The sequence below is a fragment of the Anser brachyrhynchus genome (genome assembly GCF_964034855.1).
Source record: "Anser brachyrhynchus genome assembly, chromosome: 15".
Taxonomy (NCBI): Eukaryota; Metazoa; Chordata; class Aves; order Anseriformes; family Anatidae; genus Anser; species Anser brachyrhynchus.
This window is the reverse complement of record NC_137733.1, coordinates 16,621,118-16,635,532: the sequence shown is the minus strand read 5'-3', so window position 1 is coordinate 16,635,532 and position 14,415 is coordinate 16,621,118. Positions and strand designations below refer to the sequence as shown.

The following is a 14,415-nucleotide window of genomic DNA, read 5'->3' as shown; positions in this document are numbered from 1 at the left end:
AGAGATGATGGCTTACAAACACTTTATAACATCATATTAACTCTCATCTAAGAATAAACTGGGATGAGAGTCTGACGATCTGATTTTGTTTGTAACAGATACAGTTCCAAAGAATTTCACAGAACTCTAAGTACTGAGTGAAATTACTGACCTCTATGTCCACAGATGATGAAGTCTGAATGCACAAGATGCATATCTTGCTGTTAGGAAAGAACATTTAATCATAATTATTTGCTTAATATGATTTTAGGCAAATTACAAAGAGCCAAAACAGACAAGTAAATTGGCGTGTTATTTTCCTTATCATTCCCCCACTTTGGCTTTGTTGATAACATTCCTAGGAACAGTACAACCTTTTATAAACAGTTAGGTTACAGATGCACTTAAATGACCTCTCAGTATGCCGCTGTTAACAAAACAGCAGACAGAGACTCTTTGTGAGACTAAGCAATGCAGTCAGGTTAATCTCATGAAACGGGGAAAACACATGCAACAATTAAACAAAGCGGATCTGAACATTGCAAGAAAATCAAATATTTGTCAAAAGTGTCAGGTATGACCTGGAATGAAAGAGATCCAGATCAGACGAAAAAGATTCCACTTAATCTGCATATTGTTCTGCAACTTTGCCCCATAAAAAGCCAAGAATAAGCATTTAGGGGTTAAAAAACTTACTGGACCATGTCAGCTACATAGTCTTCCAGATAGCAGCTGTTGAATTTCACCAGGTTTACTAAAACCAGAAGGAACTCAGAAGACAAACCAACATCCATCCACTGTAGTACAAAGTCAGCTAAAGGAAGAAAATAAATCATTACACTGTGCTTTCTATCCAGAAGTGTTATCACTACTACCTTTTTCTTTTATCACTGAGTACCTGCCCCTTGGCTTATTCCCAGCAAATTTAAGAGAGGTAAAGACAATACTCACCTAGCTCTTCTTCCAAATAAGTGATATATCGCCCATTCTCTGTTAGAGCCTTGAACACTTCGAGCCGTTCATGCAAGTCTTCATTGGAGGGATAGTCCTTAATAACTTTAAAAAAATGTGCTCTGAGAATTCCTAATCTCTCACCCTTAAAAAAAAAAAAAAAAGTTGGGGAGAGAAACAAGAGAGTAACTAAAAAAAAAAAAAAAAGACCTGGACCTGATCAAGGTCTGTAACAGTAATCTTGATGCCTGAAATTATTTTGTTTTCCTACAGGCTACCAAAGTCTTGAAAATACTTTCATCTCTACTGGCTACTGACAAAAGCTCAGGACTTCTCAATCTGTCCTAACATTTATCAGAATTGAGGGTAAGTAAACCAAAGAAACTGCAACAGACTGCATTGTCAGGAGAACATTTAAAAACAAACAGACAAACAAAACAGAATTTACACCTATTTTTTTCCTAAGCATCTACCCTTATTTTTTTCAGGATACTGAAAAGTAGGACTTTGGTCTGGTACAGTCTTACATTTGAATAGCACACTGTGAAATCTGAAGAATTCATAGCATGCTTAACTTGGCCAGGCTAGAAACGCATCTCATACAGAACTTCTTGCACACTTGATATGCTGAAACATCAGAAATGGCTGCAGACTAGGACTAATATGTCTGGACAAAGACCATAAAAAAAATTGCTTTATTATGCCTGAACTTAACCCAAACTATTCTTTTTAAAAAAAAAAAAAATAGTCAAGCAGATTTAAGTTAAAAGGCTGCCTCTTCCCATTTACTCTGCACAACCAAAAAAAAAAAAAAAAGAAACATGGAAAGTCAGAGAAAAAAGTTGCCCGATATTTTTCAAGTCATACTCTGAATAAACCCCAGTTCAAGTACAGTGTTTTTTCTAGAGGTTGTTTTCACCTGTCCTTGAACGATTGACTTCAGCAGATGAAGAACAGCATGTCTGGCTTCAGCTGGGCGCTCTGGCTGGAGCATATCAGCTACCACTTTCCATATAGCTTCCACCGCATGCTGAAAACAAACGTAAGAGGCAGTAGTAGGAAAGGTACGCTTCTTCTGGCATCTTCACCCAGTAGAGGCCAGTCATTAATTATGGCACGTTAATGGACAAGAGCTCCAGGGATCTCACGGCTGGAGTTCCCTTTTCTGAGGGACACTCTCACCTTGCCAGTCATAAGCTCAGGCGAACCACGTGTGATACCAAATCCCGGCCTGTGCAACAACCTGCACCCCGGTACCCGAAGTTCTTCACTCACACAACATTTGGGCAGAAACCTTCACTTAAACGTGAGTTTAAAACCAATTTGAAGTTGCTTATTAACAGGACAGAAGGAGCTAGCACACACCTCTCCTGCAGGATTAACATCATCTCCTGCAAACTGTCCTGATCAGGCCTGCGTACAGGCAGCGTTCTCTTTCCGTTTAGTTCAAGAAGCCCGTCAGCTACATGCTCTCTGCTCCGCTGCTGCTAGGCTGGACCAGACTAATTTCCTTGGCGTGTGGGCCACCCCTTTTTCAGGTTTGGACAGCGCAAAATGTTGCTTCTGGGATTACCAATTTGAAAAGGCGGATTAAACTACAGGAACCTCTTACGAGAGGCCAAGAGCTGTTATTTAAATTTTCAAGCTTCAAACATTCACCGAACACTTTGAAACCTACCTCTTCGATTTTTTTGGTTTTTGCCACTTCACAGATTTGGCTGATCGCTCGTATCCTATTACTTAATCCACATTCTATGCTCAGTTCCTGGAAAGAAATGTAGAAACAAGCTAACAGTGTATCTTATTAGAAACACTTATCCATTTCCCAAGGGGGATCACGAGCTGTTTGAAAAAGGAATTACACATTTGCCCAAAATGATCTAACTGCTAGTCATTACTGGAGCTTTTCAGGAATTTCTCCAAAAACTTTTTTCCATGAGCAAACGATGATTTGTCAGAACGAGAACTTTCACAGAACGGGAGCCAAGCAGCTTTTCACTCCAGGACAACACATCTCATTTTCTTTAGGAAAGTTAATAACTGTGGCACTCATCCACACACAGGAGGCAGGCAGGTAAAGGAGGGATGTAAGCCTGGCTCTCCAGCTTGCAGCAGCACGGCTGCTCCAGCACAGACAGTGAGGGATTCTGCTCTCTTTTTCTCCTGTATGTGTCTTCCTCCCTATGTGGCAACTGTTCCGTTTACAGACTTGCTGGACCAATTACTGGAATCTTTTCTTTTTTTCCACAAACCCATGACATCTTCATAAAGCAGAAAGTTTCCAGCTTGCACTGCCACTACATAAATTTAATCAAGCTCAGACTATGCATGCAAAACAACATATTTTGAGAAAGCACCCTGTAACCTGATGTAACAGAGGATAACATCACGCTGTAAAATACCCCTAAACTATTCAAACACTGAATGATTAAAATGCTGCAACTTCAAAGCACGCAAGTTTTATATCCATTTCGCTAGAGTGAACTGAGGGAGAAGGTAAAAAGGCGAGATCACAGAGGGAACAAACGGCAACACAGAAAGCAGAATGAGCAAGTCCTCCTGGCTGCGTGCCGTCTGCCTTCCCAGGAGATCCAGACCCCAGCCCCACCGCGACCGCAGTCACGTCTCACACCTTGAGTATTTCTGCAGTGATGATAAACTCTGTCTGCTTGCCCTCCGATGACTTTGAGCTTCCCCGGGACGTTCCCAGCCCCAAGAGATTCTTGAACTTCTCCTTCAGCCCAGAATCCTTGCTTTGGGGCTTTGCCATCGCTGACAAGCAAGCAGCGCCGAGCCCCTGCACACGCAGAGCGGTTACCGTTGGGGGGGGGGGCCCAGCAGAGCCTTCAAGCCCAAACCCACCCGTGCCGGCCCGGGCGGGCACGGGCCCCAAGCCCTGCCCCCGGTGCGAGGACCACACGGGGCCGTCACCTCACCGCGAGCACCGAACGAGCCCGAGCTCCCCGGGGCAGGCCGGGCGGGGGGGGGGGGGCGGCAGGCACCGGGCGGGCCCCGCACCAGCAGCAGCGCCCCTGCAGCCCCCCGGCCGCCTGCCCCAGCCTCAGCCCCGCTCCCCCCGTCGCACCCCGGGGGCAGGGCACAGGCCCCGGCACCCCCGGGCCCAGCGGAGCCCCCTCGGTCCCCTCCCGGTCCCCTCAGCCCGGCCCCGGTCCCCTGCCGGAGCCACCCCCCCCCCCCGGCCGCCGCCGCCGCCGCCGCCGCTCACCCGCCGCAGGCCCGGCCCCGGCCCCCCGCCCCCGGAAGCCTTCCCCGCCGCTTCCGTCGCCGTGCCGCCGCGGGGCGGCCTGGGGCCGGTAGTACCGGGGCCATGTGTGCGGCTGGGCCCGCGGCAGGCGGCGGGCGGGCGGCCCGGCGGCTCGGCAGGGCCGGGGCCGGGGCCGGAGGTACGGGGAGGGGAGGCCGCGGTCCTCCCGGGGAGCCCCCGGCCCGGCCGTGCTGCGGGCAGAGGGGGCCTGGGCGGCCGTGACGGCGGCGGGAGGGAGGCTGCGGCCCGGGGGGGGCTGTACGGCCTGCCCCGGGCCTGCCCCGCCCCGGTCCTGCCCCGAGGGCCAGGACGCGGAGCCCCGCTGGGCACCGGCCTCTCCCGGCCCCAGGCCCCTCGCCCCGGGGGCTCCCAGCTCCGGGGGTGCCGCCGCTTTGGGGTTGCGGGAAGGGGACTCGGTCCCGGTCCCCCGCCGGGGCTCCTGGCTCAGGGCCGGTGATGGAAGCTGGTGGCCGGGGATGGTCTCTGGGCTGAGCGCCTCTCTCCTGCCTCTTGCAGCGAGCCGGGCCCTGAGCTCTGCCAGCGCCCCGAAGCGCAGCAGGAGGGGGAAGAGCGTCGCCATCGCCTACGAACCTGAGCCCCCGGGGCCAAAATGGGAGCCCGAGAACTGGCGGCAGCAGCTGGAGCGCATCCGGGAGATGAGGAGGGCCAGAGACGCTCCCGTCGATGAGATGGGAGTGGAGAGGTGCTATGACAGCAGCGCTCCTCCGCAGGTAACCCTGCTCTGCCAGGCGGGCACCTGGAAGCACAGCCCGCCTCCGCAGCACCCGGGCCTCCTGCGGGCTCGAGTTGCCCCTGGTTTGGATATCTCCAGAACGGAAGAATAAATGCAGGGCACGTCTGGACTCTAGGCTGGAGTGGGCCCACCAGTGGTTGCTGCACAGGCACACGTGTGAGAGAAATCGCTTATCCTGCTGGTGGAGGGGAGTCGGCTGCTCCCCCTCCTGCTCCTGGCTCGGGGGCTCCAGGCAGTCCCCGTGTCGTGGTGCTGGGTGCTGGCAGTTCTCTGCTCACGTTCAGCCCGTGCTGGGCGTTAGGGGCTAACTAGCAAACACATCTGTGAAGTGCCCTTTTCCTCTGCTTAAACCGTCAGAAGAGTTACCAGACTGAGCCAAGAGCAGGGGCTGAGGCAAAAATGAGACGATCTGGGAGTTGGAGGAGAAATCCTGAAAATGCATTACAGCTGTCTTCCATGGCAGGCTGGCCAGGCATGAAGGCGCGTTCCTTTTTTCTTAAAAAGTCTCTGTAGGAGCCCAAGGAAAATATCCAGCAAGATGGCTCTAATACAGGGGAAAAACAGTACAGAGAGAAGGTGAGGGGAGCTGAGAAAAAAACTTTCCAGGCTGCTTTAGTGCTCTTCAGAGCAGTACAGAAGCATAGATTGTCTTCCTTCCCCCTCGTGGTCGTCCTTAAAGGAGATGCTGCTTGAAAGGCAGGGTCGTGCTGGGACGGCAGCGTGCTCCCCAAGCCTGGGAACGCAATCAAAGGCCCCAAATGGCACCTCCCGCTGAGGGCAGCATTTGCATTGGTACAAAAAACAAAGCGAGACGAGGACGTGGCGCAGCGCAGGGCGGTAGGGCCGTGCTCTCCTGTGCGTGGCCAGCGTGGGGACGCGGGGATCCCACGGGCAGGCTCGGAGGGGTTGTGCAGGTACAGCTGCAGTGCAGGTAGCACGTCCCTCCTGGCCGGCGCTGAGCCTGGGATCCTGCATGACAAGGAAATAAAGTTTTTACCCCAGGGGAGCCGGATTGTTGCTTCCAACATAAAGTGGATGTTGTAACCCTCATTACAGCACCAACACGCTTCACACAACTCCTGATGTCATTAGAGGAACTTCTGGGTTTTATGCTCCATTTCCCGGTCTCTGACACTTTAATTGGGTTTCCCAAGGAGCTCACTGGAGCAAGATGCCCAGTTCCTACTGATGCCTAGTGGAAAAGGAACGGGATTTTCAAAAACTACTTTATACCACAAGTTATATATAAAAAAACATCAGACTTTTGTATTTCTATGACCTGTGGGGTCTCCTGAGAATCCCATTATCAGGAAAACCTTAGTGTGGCCCTTCGTGGCCAAGCACTGGTGTCCTTGGATGTGAGATCCCAGCACACAGTAGCTGTTCTCTGCCCTTTTATGTATGCTGACTGCTTAGATTGAAGGTGTTTTTTTGTCCCCTTTATTGTGTGGTAGCGGTAAAAGGTTACATACAATTTCAGCTGTTATGGATGGATAGGGCTGAAACAGCGTGGGTACACATTGGGCACTGGAATCAGGATGGTGCTGGGTGGGAGAACCCCGCCCCAGAGAGCAGGATCCTCTGAGCCTTTTGGTGTCTCCCTGCTCCTTCCCCCAGGTCATGCGCTACCAAGTCCTGCTGTCGCTGATGCTCTCCAGCCAGACCAAGGACCAGGTGACGTCTGCTGCCATGCTGCGCCTCCGGCAGCGCGGCCTCACGGTTGACAGCATTTTGCAGATGGATGATGTGACGCTTGGGCAGATCATTTATCCTGTAGGATTCTGGAGGGTGAGTGCCGGACCGCAACAGCACCCGACACGCGTGTGGAGGAACCTCTTCCACCTTCCTCAGCACCCATGTAGCTGACAGAGACCGCTCAGAAGCCGTGGAGAGGAACATGGGGTGGGTGGCTTGGCCTTCGCAGGCTGTATCTCGTGGCCAGTGGCTGTGCTGAAAGCAGGTGCTGAGGGCAGGAGGTGGGTGTGAATCAGCCCTGCCCCTGAGACTTACCCCAGCCTGTGTTCAGCCTCTGTTCCATGCCCCGTGGTGAACTTTTCCCTGGAGTCGAGTTACAGGCTGTGTTTTATGCCGGTTTTAGCAATTTGTATTCACAGCAAGCTTGTTTGCTGCAGTGCCTGCAGAGTGCAGAGGAGGCTGGAGCTAATCAGCTTTCAGCGTTTTCAAGGAGAACTCAAAGACCTCTGCCACCCCTCTGCAAACTCCAGTGCCTGGCCTCACACACAATGCACACTGAGGAATGTTTTTATTTTTTTCTGAGCTGTTTGTCTCTTTTCTCTGCATTGGAGGGCAACTTGTCTTGTCTGCCTTTCCCCTTGGTTTTCCAGAACAAGGTGAAGTACATAAAGCAGACGACAGCCATCCTGAAGCAGAAGTACGGGGGCGACATACCAAGCACTGTGGAGGAGCTGGTGAAGCTGCCAGGAGTGGGGCCCAAAATGGCCCACTTGGCCATGAACATTGCCTGGAACAGTGTGTCTGGGATAGGTAGGTTGGACTGTATTTTCCACATTCCTCTCCTCCTAAATCCTGCCCAGTCCATCCCTGGGTAGAGGAGATGCATTACAAGCTGCCTGCCCCGGGAGCCTGATGGTATCACTTCGATTTTGTCATCTGCAGACTTTATCTTGTGTTTGGGTGGGTGCAGGATGCAGCCCTCAGCTACTCACAGTGGATGTGTTGCTAGGATTTAAGCTTGGACTGTTTTGCCCAAAATTTGAAGGAAAAATCCCCAAGTACAGTTCCCAAGTTCCACTCCCCCCACTCAGATGCTGATAAGCAGAGCAAGTATTGCTTAATTGGGTAGGCATCCAAAAAGATGTACCAGTAGAATAATGCTTTGAAATCTTGGAGTCAGGTGAAAGGGAGTTGGGGATAGTTTTGTGATTTGTAGATAGTTCTAGGATAGTCTGAGGCTGGTTTGTTGTTGGTTTTGTTTTTTACCAAGGTTGTTTGTGTTTAAACAAATCTTGGTTAGGATTTTTTTTGTTTGGCAAGCCTTTAAGAGGGCAGAAGCAGGGCTCAGTCTGCAGCGCCGGTTGGTTGAAATCAGTGACTCACAATGAGTTGGAAAAAGAAATGGTCTCAGGCAACCTGCAGGTACTGAATTTCTGATGTTTTAGTTCTTGCAGCTGGGCCCCTTCAGGAAGGGGACCAGGGCTGCACTATGCGGCCGGCAGATGGAGCTGGGAGATCAGCGCAGCCCGAGGACCCTGGGGACAGATTAATATTCCAAGAGTATTTGCTGCTTAATGGAGGGCCCTGGAAAGGCCAGTAACGGTGCCACCTGATGACTGCCTGCCACTAAAGCCAGCACACAACCCCAGCTGACCCCTGCAGCCCCACTGGTGCTTGCCAGCTGTGCAAAATGTGGCTCCTCTGCAAGTCAGCAGCATGTGGGGGCTGTTTTCTCCCTGCTGTGGGGGAGGGAAGTCCAGTGGGAGCCGAACTAGCCAACTATTTTCCAAATAATTGTGTGTTCAGTTTTGATTTAGGAGGCAAGACTTAGTCTTCCTGTTTACAGCAGTTTCCTGGGTTTTGCCCAATTAGCCACAGAGACAGGTTTATCGCTGCTGATCTAACAATAATATACTTTGCATTCTGAGCTTTTTAGCTCAAAGCACTTTCTAAACATTTGTTTAAACCTCACAAACCCTCTTGTGTTAGTAGGCATTATGAAATGTGTTTTCCATCTGGGTAAACTAAGGGGCAGAGATTGCAACTTGCGTAACATCAGCTGAAACACCCAGAGGAAGAGAACCCGGGACAGGCTGCCCTGTGCCTGCTAGATCAGAGCGCGGAAACCTTTGTAGGAAGGCTGTGGAAGATTGTGTCAGTGTGCTGCTAGCTGTGTGGTATGAGATATCCACCCTGTCTGCTGTTGGCGCTGCGCCTAGGAAGAAACCAGCATGTTTGTTCTGCGGGCGAGCCTCCCCTTCTGTTTCACCTGCCGCGTTGCTGCAGGGCCACGGAGGAAGCCCGCCGCAGGGTGCTGAACCTGGTTTGCTGTGACAAGCAGCCCTGGCTGCGCGCTTTCCATTCAGCCGTGTCTGCCCCCCACCTAAACTCTGGGCTCTCCCTTCCTAGCTGTGGACACCCACGTGCACAGGATCACAAACAGGCTGAAGTGGGTGAAGAAGGCGACCAGATACCCTGAGGAAACTCGGGTAGCGCTGGAGGACTGGCTGCCCAGGTGAGGTCTGAGCCCCCAGCCTCGTTCCTCGATACCAAGCCCCTAGTTGGAGGAGCCACATCTGCACACAACCCTGCCGACAGCATTTTCAGTGGCCGCAGTCCGGGCCTCCTTTTTATGGAAGGACTTGTCTGCAGGTGTCTCTCCTCTCCCACAGGGCTGCTGCAGCAGCATCTCAGCTACTGGGTGGGTTCCCTGCTGTCAGATGTGTGTGTGTCAGTCACCACTAGTTGAGGAAGGTACCTGCAGGCCTTGGTGCCATACTGTTTTGCCTAAACAAATTTATTATGACCCAAGCCAGATACTTTCTGCACGGGACCTTGCTGAGTCTAACGGCCACAGCACTATTGGGCCACGGTTGGATTCTGGCCTTCACTGAGGCTTAATTTTCAGTATCAAATGCCAGTTGACAGGTAGAGCTCTCCAGTCTGTCATAATCTCCACATCTGGCACGCACACAAGAGAATGACCACATGTGCTTTGTGTGGCTGTCCTCTGCCTCTCCTCCTTCCCTCCCTGCCAAGTTCAGAGGGCTCAGGAAAAGCTAGGAGGGCTGTTCTAGCAAGAGGCAGCTTGGGCAGCCAGAAGGAACAAGCAGTGAGTGAAAGGTATCCACTTAAAGCCATGATCTGTTCTTTAACCTCTCTGAGCAGCTGCACTGGAAAGCTCACTTTCTCCTTTCGCTACAGGGATCTCTGGAGGGAGATAAACTGGCTCTTGGTGGGCTTTGGCCAGCAGACCTGCCTGCCCGTGAATCCTCGCTGCAAAGAATGCCTCAACCAAGATATTTGCCCAGCTGCTAAGAGACGCTGAGGGAGCATCCTGGCTTCAGCTGCTTCAGCCCAGAGCTGAGCCCTAGGACTGCTGTGCTTTGCACAGGGCTGACTGTGTGACTGCAGGGAAATGGGAGACCGCTGCTGCCGCCAGCTAAGCATCTCTGGAGAGGGAGAAGCTGCTGGCAGTGGCTGAGCTCTCAAGAGGAAAAAGGGTCTTTCAAAGTGCAGCAGTCCTGCTGCGTCAGTGCTGCCGGCTCCAGCCCCCGGGTGAATGCCTGAGTGTGCCCTGGCCCAGCAGCAGGCTGTGCGGTGTCAGGAACAGCTGGAGAGGAGTGCTTTGTGCTGCTGCTGCTTGTAAATACACGTTTAATAAAGGTGGTGGGTTGTTTTTTAACACATGTGCGGTTTGCTGGCACCTCTGCAACACAAGGCAGGGGCAGGAGAGCTCCGATGGCCTCACCGCAGCGTGAGCCCATAGCAACCAGCCCTGCCAGCTGAGAGCAGGCTGCGTGCAACCTGCCAAGTCGCCTGCCTGGCGCTGGCAGCAAGAGAACCATGGTCAGTAAGGTCCAACTAAAAGCTTCCCAACCCAGGGCCAGAGGCAGCCGCTGCCTGGACAAGTGACCTTTGAGTCCTGCTAGCACAGGAGCCTAGGGGCCGCAGCGCACGGTGAGCAGGTGACAATCCAGCTTCACGCTCTTACTTGTCAGATGCGTGCTAGCACAGCTTATGTAGCCACAGGATCCAGGTTAGTGTGTGCCTCAGAAGCTGACGGAGGGGCCACCACCCACGTGTGTGTTTTGTTCTTCAAAGAAAGGGCAGCGCTGACTTCATTGTACAGCTTCAAAGGAATAATTTCAGCTACTCTTTAAACAGGCAAGGGAGGAAGCAAAGTTTATAATGTGCTAAAGAAGGCTGTAATTCCGCTCTGAAGTTCCCTACTAAACAGATGAAGAATGAGCAAATAAGTGGTACATGGGAAAACAAAGTTTATTACTGACATTACAGTGTACATTGTTTTTACAATGCAACTAACAGCCTTACGCTTTATTGATTTATTTTTTTTCCACGTTAAATGTACAGGAACTGAATAATTACTACTGAGCTACAAGATGTCAGCAATATGATAAGTGCTTTAACCAGGAGCAATTTCCATGGACTAAGCAGAGATTAAGATTTTGAAATCTTATCAGTACAGCCTTGCACACCTGATTTCTTTTGATCTGCATTCAGAACTACGTGTTCTTTTTTCCCCCCTTAACTACAGCGGTCCAGTCTTGGGTGAGAAATGCGGTATTTACAAACGAGTCTGTGCTCTCTGACATGCACGGTGGGTCGAGTTCATGGCGTAGCGGGGAGCGCTCTGCCCCGCACAGACGGGAGCACTGTCTGGGGTTTGGCTACGCAGGCACTGGAAGCAACGTGCATACCGTGAAAAAGGAGGGCTCCTTCAGTCATTACTGATTTCCTACACAAGCAAATATTTTGGGGACCAAAAAGAGAGGAGCTAATCGTCTTTGAGGTGGGGTAGAGAAGAGGCCTCTAGTTATTGGCAGAGTCCTGGTGGGGGGAAAAGCCTCTCTGCATCCTGAGCCGTCATCCTGCCGCCAGTCTCGTCACCAATAGCCAAACACCTGCGCCAGTCCCTCTCCAAAGGCATTTTTTCCAACCTGTTCAGCCCATCAACACTTTGCACTTTCGTAAAAGAGAAATCTCCTTCACCCCTGAGGGTTTCCGTGCTCTCGCCAGCCAGCAGCAGCCCCGGCAGCTCTCTGGCCCCGCGCTGCCCCTGTGCTGAGCCGCGGGCAGCCGCCGAGGAGAGTAGCAAATGTTATAAGGCACCTTTTAGTTCAGCGTTTAGGAAATGCACACAGAGCCACAACAACATCCGTAGTGCGCCGACCAACCCAAAGGCCTCTGCCTTGTAATACATCGGCTCCGGGGAATAATACAGGGCAAAGTCGCAGCCAAGTCTTTTGTTTAAAATAGTCATTAACGGCCAAGTTATTGCTGCCATTTGCATTGAGCTGGGAAAAGTGGTTTTGCACGCAACTGTGCCCAGTCCCTTCCCCCTGCGGCTTTGACACTGGAGCCAAAACACAGGGCAGGCTCCGCGGCCGGGCCCGGGGCGCTGTGAGAGGCACGGGGGGAGCCAGCCCATCGCCGCCGGGACCTTCCCCGGCGAAACACCTCCGCCTGCAGCCCGCGGGCGCATCGTGTTTCGTCTTCCTTGTTCACAGCCAAAGGCGAGTAATAAAGAGCTTACACTGGCTTCATCTGCAGTGCTTTAAAGGTCTGTTTCGAGGGTCTGAAAACACCCTGCTTTTGGTACTAAAGGAGGACACAGCGCCAAAGCCATTGCCCAGGACATCAACCCTCTCCTAACTATGAGTCTGCTCTGTCACCAGCCCCACTGAGACCCGGGAGCTTTGGGGACCCCGCCAGCCCTGCCCAGGGACGGGGGACACAAGGGGGGAGCGGGAGGCAGGGAGCACGTGCCGGCCCCGAGGGCTCCCTGGAGACACGCTCAGCCCTGCAGCATCTCCTGCACCGCTCGCTGCGTTGTGCAAACCGTGGGGCCGGGGGCAGCTGGGGGCTGCGTTTGTCTTGCTTGCACATCCTGCCACCTGGGAGGACGGGGGGTGGAAAAGGGGCTTTTATTGCTGGGGCAGAAGTTGCTGCTGGGAGGGAGGCTCCTAAATCAACTGGAAACAGATAGGAGTTCATTAAAAACAACGAGAACTTTTTCATTTCAATAGCAAAGCCAACACGAGCGATTTACAGCCACTGCCCGTTTTCCCATCGCGAGGGGGTAAAGCTGCAGGCCGGGTGCCGGGGGTGCTGCCACCTCCCCGGCCACCCACCACGGCGAGGCCGTAAGACATTTGCGCAGGGGCACAGAGCATCCCATGGGGCTCAGCCTGGGACACCCGCAAAACCAAAACTAACACCCCAATTTAAAAAAAAAAAGTAACAAAAGCCTAAATTATGCAGGTAAGAAACGAGAGTTAAACTCTTCCAGTCTTTTCTCAGCAGGAACAGGGGACAGCAGGCAGCCAGACCGGGCTGAAGAGCAAGCAAGAAAAGGAGCTTTGGTCACATTTGTCTTATGAGAATCGCTGGTGAGTAACAACAATAATAATAATAATAACAACAATAAAAAAGGACTTTAAAATACGCCTCATAAAAGCAACCAGTGAAGAGCAGAGCACAAAGCATCTCACGTGGACACTGAAGGAGAGGGCGCAGGCACCTCTGAACGTCCGGCCAGGTGCGGGGGAAGGCAGGCAGCGCCACCAGCGAGGTTCAGAAATTACTGAAAATCTCTCGCTTCTTGTTCCAGTCCATCTGCGGAGCCCTCTTCTTCACCCGCTTGGCCCGCACCTTCTCCTTGGCCTCGGCAGCCGTGGGGCTCAGGCTCAGCCCGCTCTCCTCAAACGGGTCCCTCTTCTCCGAGTCTCCGTCCTGCACAGAGAGGGGAGGTCACCCTGCTGCCCCCGGCACCGCGCTCCCAAAGCCACCCAGCACATCCCGTCCCCACATGGCCGGGAGCAGAAATCTCCAAGCACGTGTGAGATAAGCGAACTCGCAGGTTTTTGGAGGAGGTCAAAGCCCCTGCCCCACGTCATGCCTGTGGTTTAACTGGCGGCAGCAGCGTCTGCATAGCCACAGCGTACGTGATTACACTGCGGGTGTTGTTCCTGCAGGTGGGCACTGCAGCAAGGCACCCCTGTGCTCGCACGGCCAGGCTCCAGTTTGCTCCAGAGCACCAGAGGACAGCCAGAGCCAGGATCAGGCAGTGCCGGTGGGCACACGCAGCAGCACCTGCCTGCGTGCCCATTTTGCCCATTTCCCGAAGCACGTTTTGCTTCGGGAGCTGTACTGAGAAGAGCATCCTTCTGTCTGCCTAATAGGAGTGCTGTATGATACAGAAATCAGCTTTCCTTTCTGAAGTCACTGCAGCAGCATCCTGCACGCACCACGCTCATGTGAACAGCAGACAAACATGCAGAATAAAAACCTTCATTTTTAAGGAAACATCCTAAAGCCTGCCCACCGACATTGCCTTAACGCACACACGAAGCTCCAAAGGGACTTCACAAACCCTGCCGGTAGCCATGGGCAGGTCTCCCATCAGCGCTGCCGTCAAGAAAACTGCTTTGCTTTGACTTGCAGACGCAAACTGGTTCGTGTGCACTGCTTAGCACCGCACACCATCGCCGAGGAGCAGGACATGTATTATTTAATGCTCAGAGAGAAACAGAGCTGCCAGACTGCAGGCGCTTGGCCCAGCTCTCGGACACAGCTGGCATGCACAGCCTCCGAGCCCAAGATGCTCGAGAGGCTCCGGGCACCTCAGTCCTAAAACCCTTGAAGGCACCTTTTCGCCTTACACCTCCAAACCATCAGAGCACCAGTTAGTTCGCTGCCATTACCCCTTGGCGCTCTCCTCTGCTGGCCCTTGGGGCAGCCCCGTCTC

The 14,415-nt window shown here is 52.6% G+C and overlaps 3 protein-coding genes across 10 annotated transcripts in view; 1 reads left to right on the top strand and 2 right to left on the bottom strand.

The window, feature by feature from the left end:
- TSC2 (TSC complex subunit 2) overlaps positions 1 to 4,288 on the bottom strand; it is a 33,254-nt gene extending 28,966 nt beyond the window's left edge. For 3 of the 6 annotated variants that reach the window (XM_080556879.1, XM_080556880.1, XM_080556881.1), the window contains exons 1-6: positions 3,563 to 4,071; positions 2,609 to 2,695; positions 1,850 to 1,960; positions 931 to 1,075; positions 676 to 793; positions 152 to 200 (exon numbers count right to left, since the gene is read on the bottom strand). In XM_080556879.1, coding sequence (XP_080413005.1) covers positions 152 to 200; positions 676 to 793; positions 931 to 1,075; positions 1,850 to 1,960; positions 2,609 to 2,695; positions 3,563 to 3,700 — 648 coding nt within the window. In that variant the 5' untranslated portion in view covers positions 3,701 to 4,071. Of the gene's footprint in view, positions 1 to 151; positions 201 to 675; positions 794 to 930; positions 1,076 to 1,849; positions 1,961 to 2,608; positions 2,696 to 3,562; positions 4,073 to 4,156 lie in introns of those variants that run through there. The other 3 variants (XM_080556883.1, XM_080556878.1, XM_080556882.1) reach the window with 3 other exon arrangements.
- Positions 4,201 to 10,332, top strand: NTHL1 (nth like DNA glycosylase 1). Of its 2 annotated transcripts, XM_080556886.1 has the most exons (6): positions 4,201 to 4,334; positions 4,712 to 4,926; positions 6,567 to 6,737; positions 7,295 to 7,454; positions 9,054 to 9,159; positions 9,849 to 10,332. In XM_080556886.1, exons 1-6 carry the CDS (start codon positions 4,259 to 4,261, stop codon positions 9,970 to 9,972), a joined length of 852 nt encoding a protein of 283 aa, XP_080413012.1. In that variant the 5' UTR covers positions 4,201 to 4,258; the 3' UTR covers positions 9,973 to 10,332. The 2 variants fall into 2 exon arrangements, with proteins under 2 accessions (XP_080413012.1, XP_080413013.1); XM_080556887.1 differs by lacking the exons at positions 4,201 to 4,334; positions 4,712 to 4,926 and adding an exon at positions 4,939 to 5,429.
- A 575-nt stretch (positions 10,333 to 10,907) lies between these two features.
- The window catches only part of NHERF2 (NHERF family PDZ scaffold protein 2), a 34,805-nt gene continuing 31,297 nt past the window's right edge, over positions 10,908 to 14,415 (bottom strand). For both annotated transcript variants that reach the window (XM_080556884.1, XM_080556885.1), the window contains exon 7: positions 10,908 to 13,400. In XM_080556884.1, coding sequence (XP_080413010.1) covers positions 13,242 to 13,400 — 159 coding nt within the window. In that variant the 3' untranslated portion in view covers positions 10,908 to 13,241. The remainder of the gene's footprint in view (positions 13,401 to 14,415) is intronic.

Excerpts from the sequence above, each read along its gene's own strand:
- NTHL1 (XM_080556886.1), top strand. The coding sequence starts at position 4,259 with ATGTGTGCGGCTGGGCCCGCGGCAGGCGGCGGGCGGGCGGCCCGGCGG. Across the intron at positions 4,927-6,566 it reads ACAGCAGCGCTCCTCCGCAG|GTCATGCGCTACCAAGTCCT; the intron begins GTAACCCTGCTC and ends TCCTTCCCCCAG. Across the intron at positions 6,738-7,294 it reads ATCCTGTAGGATTCTGGAGG|AACAAGGTGAAGTACATAAA; the intron begins GTGAGTGCCGGA and ends TTGGTTTTCCAG.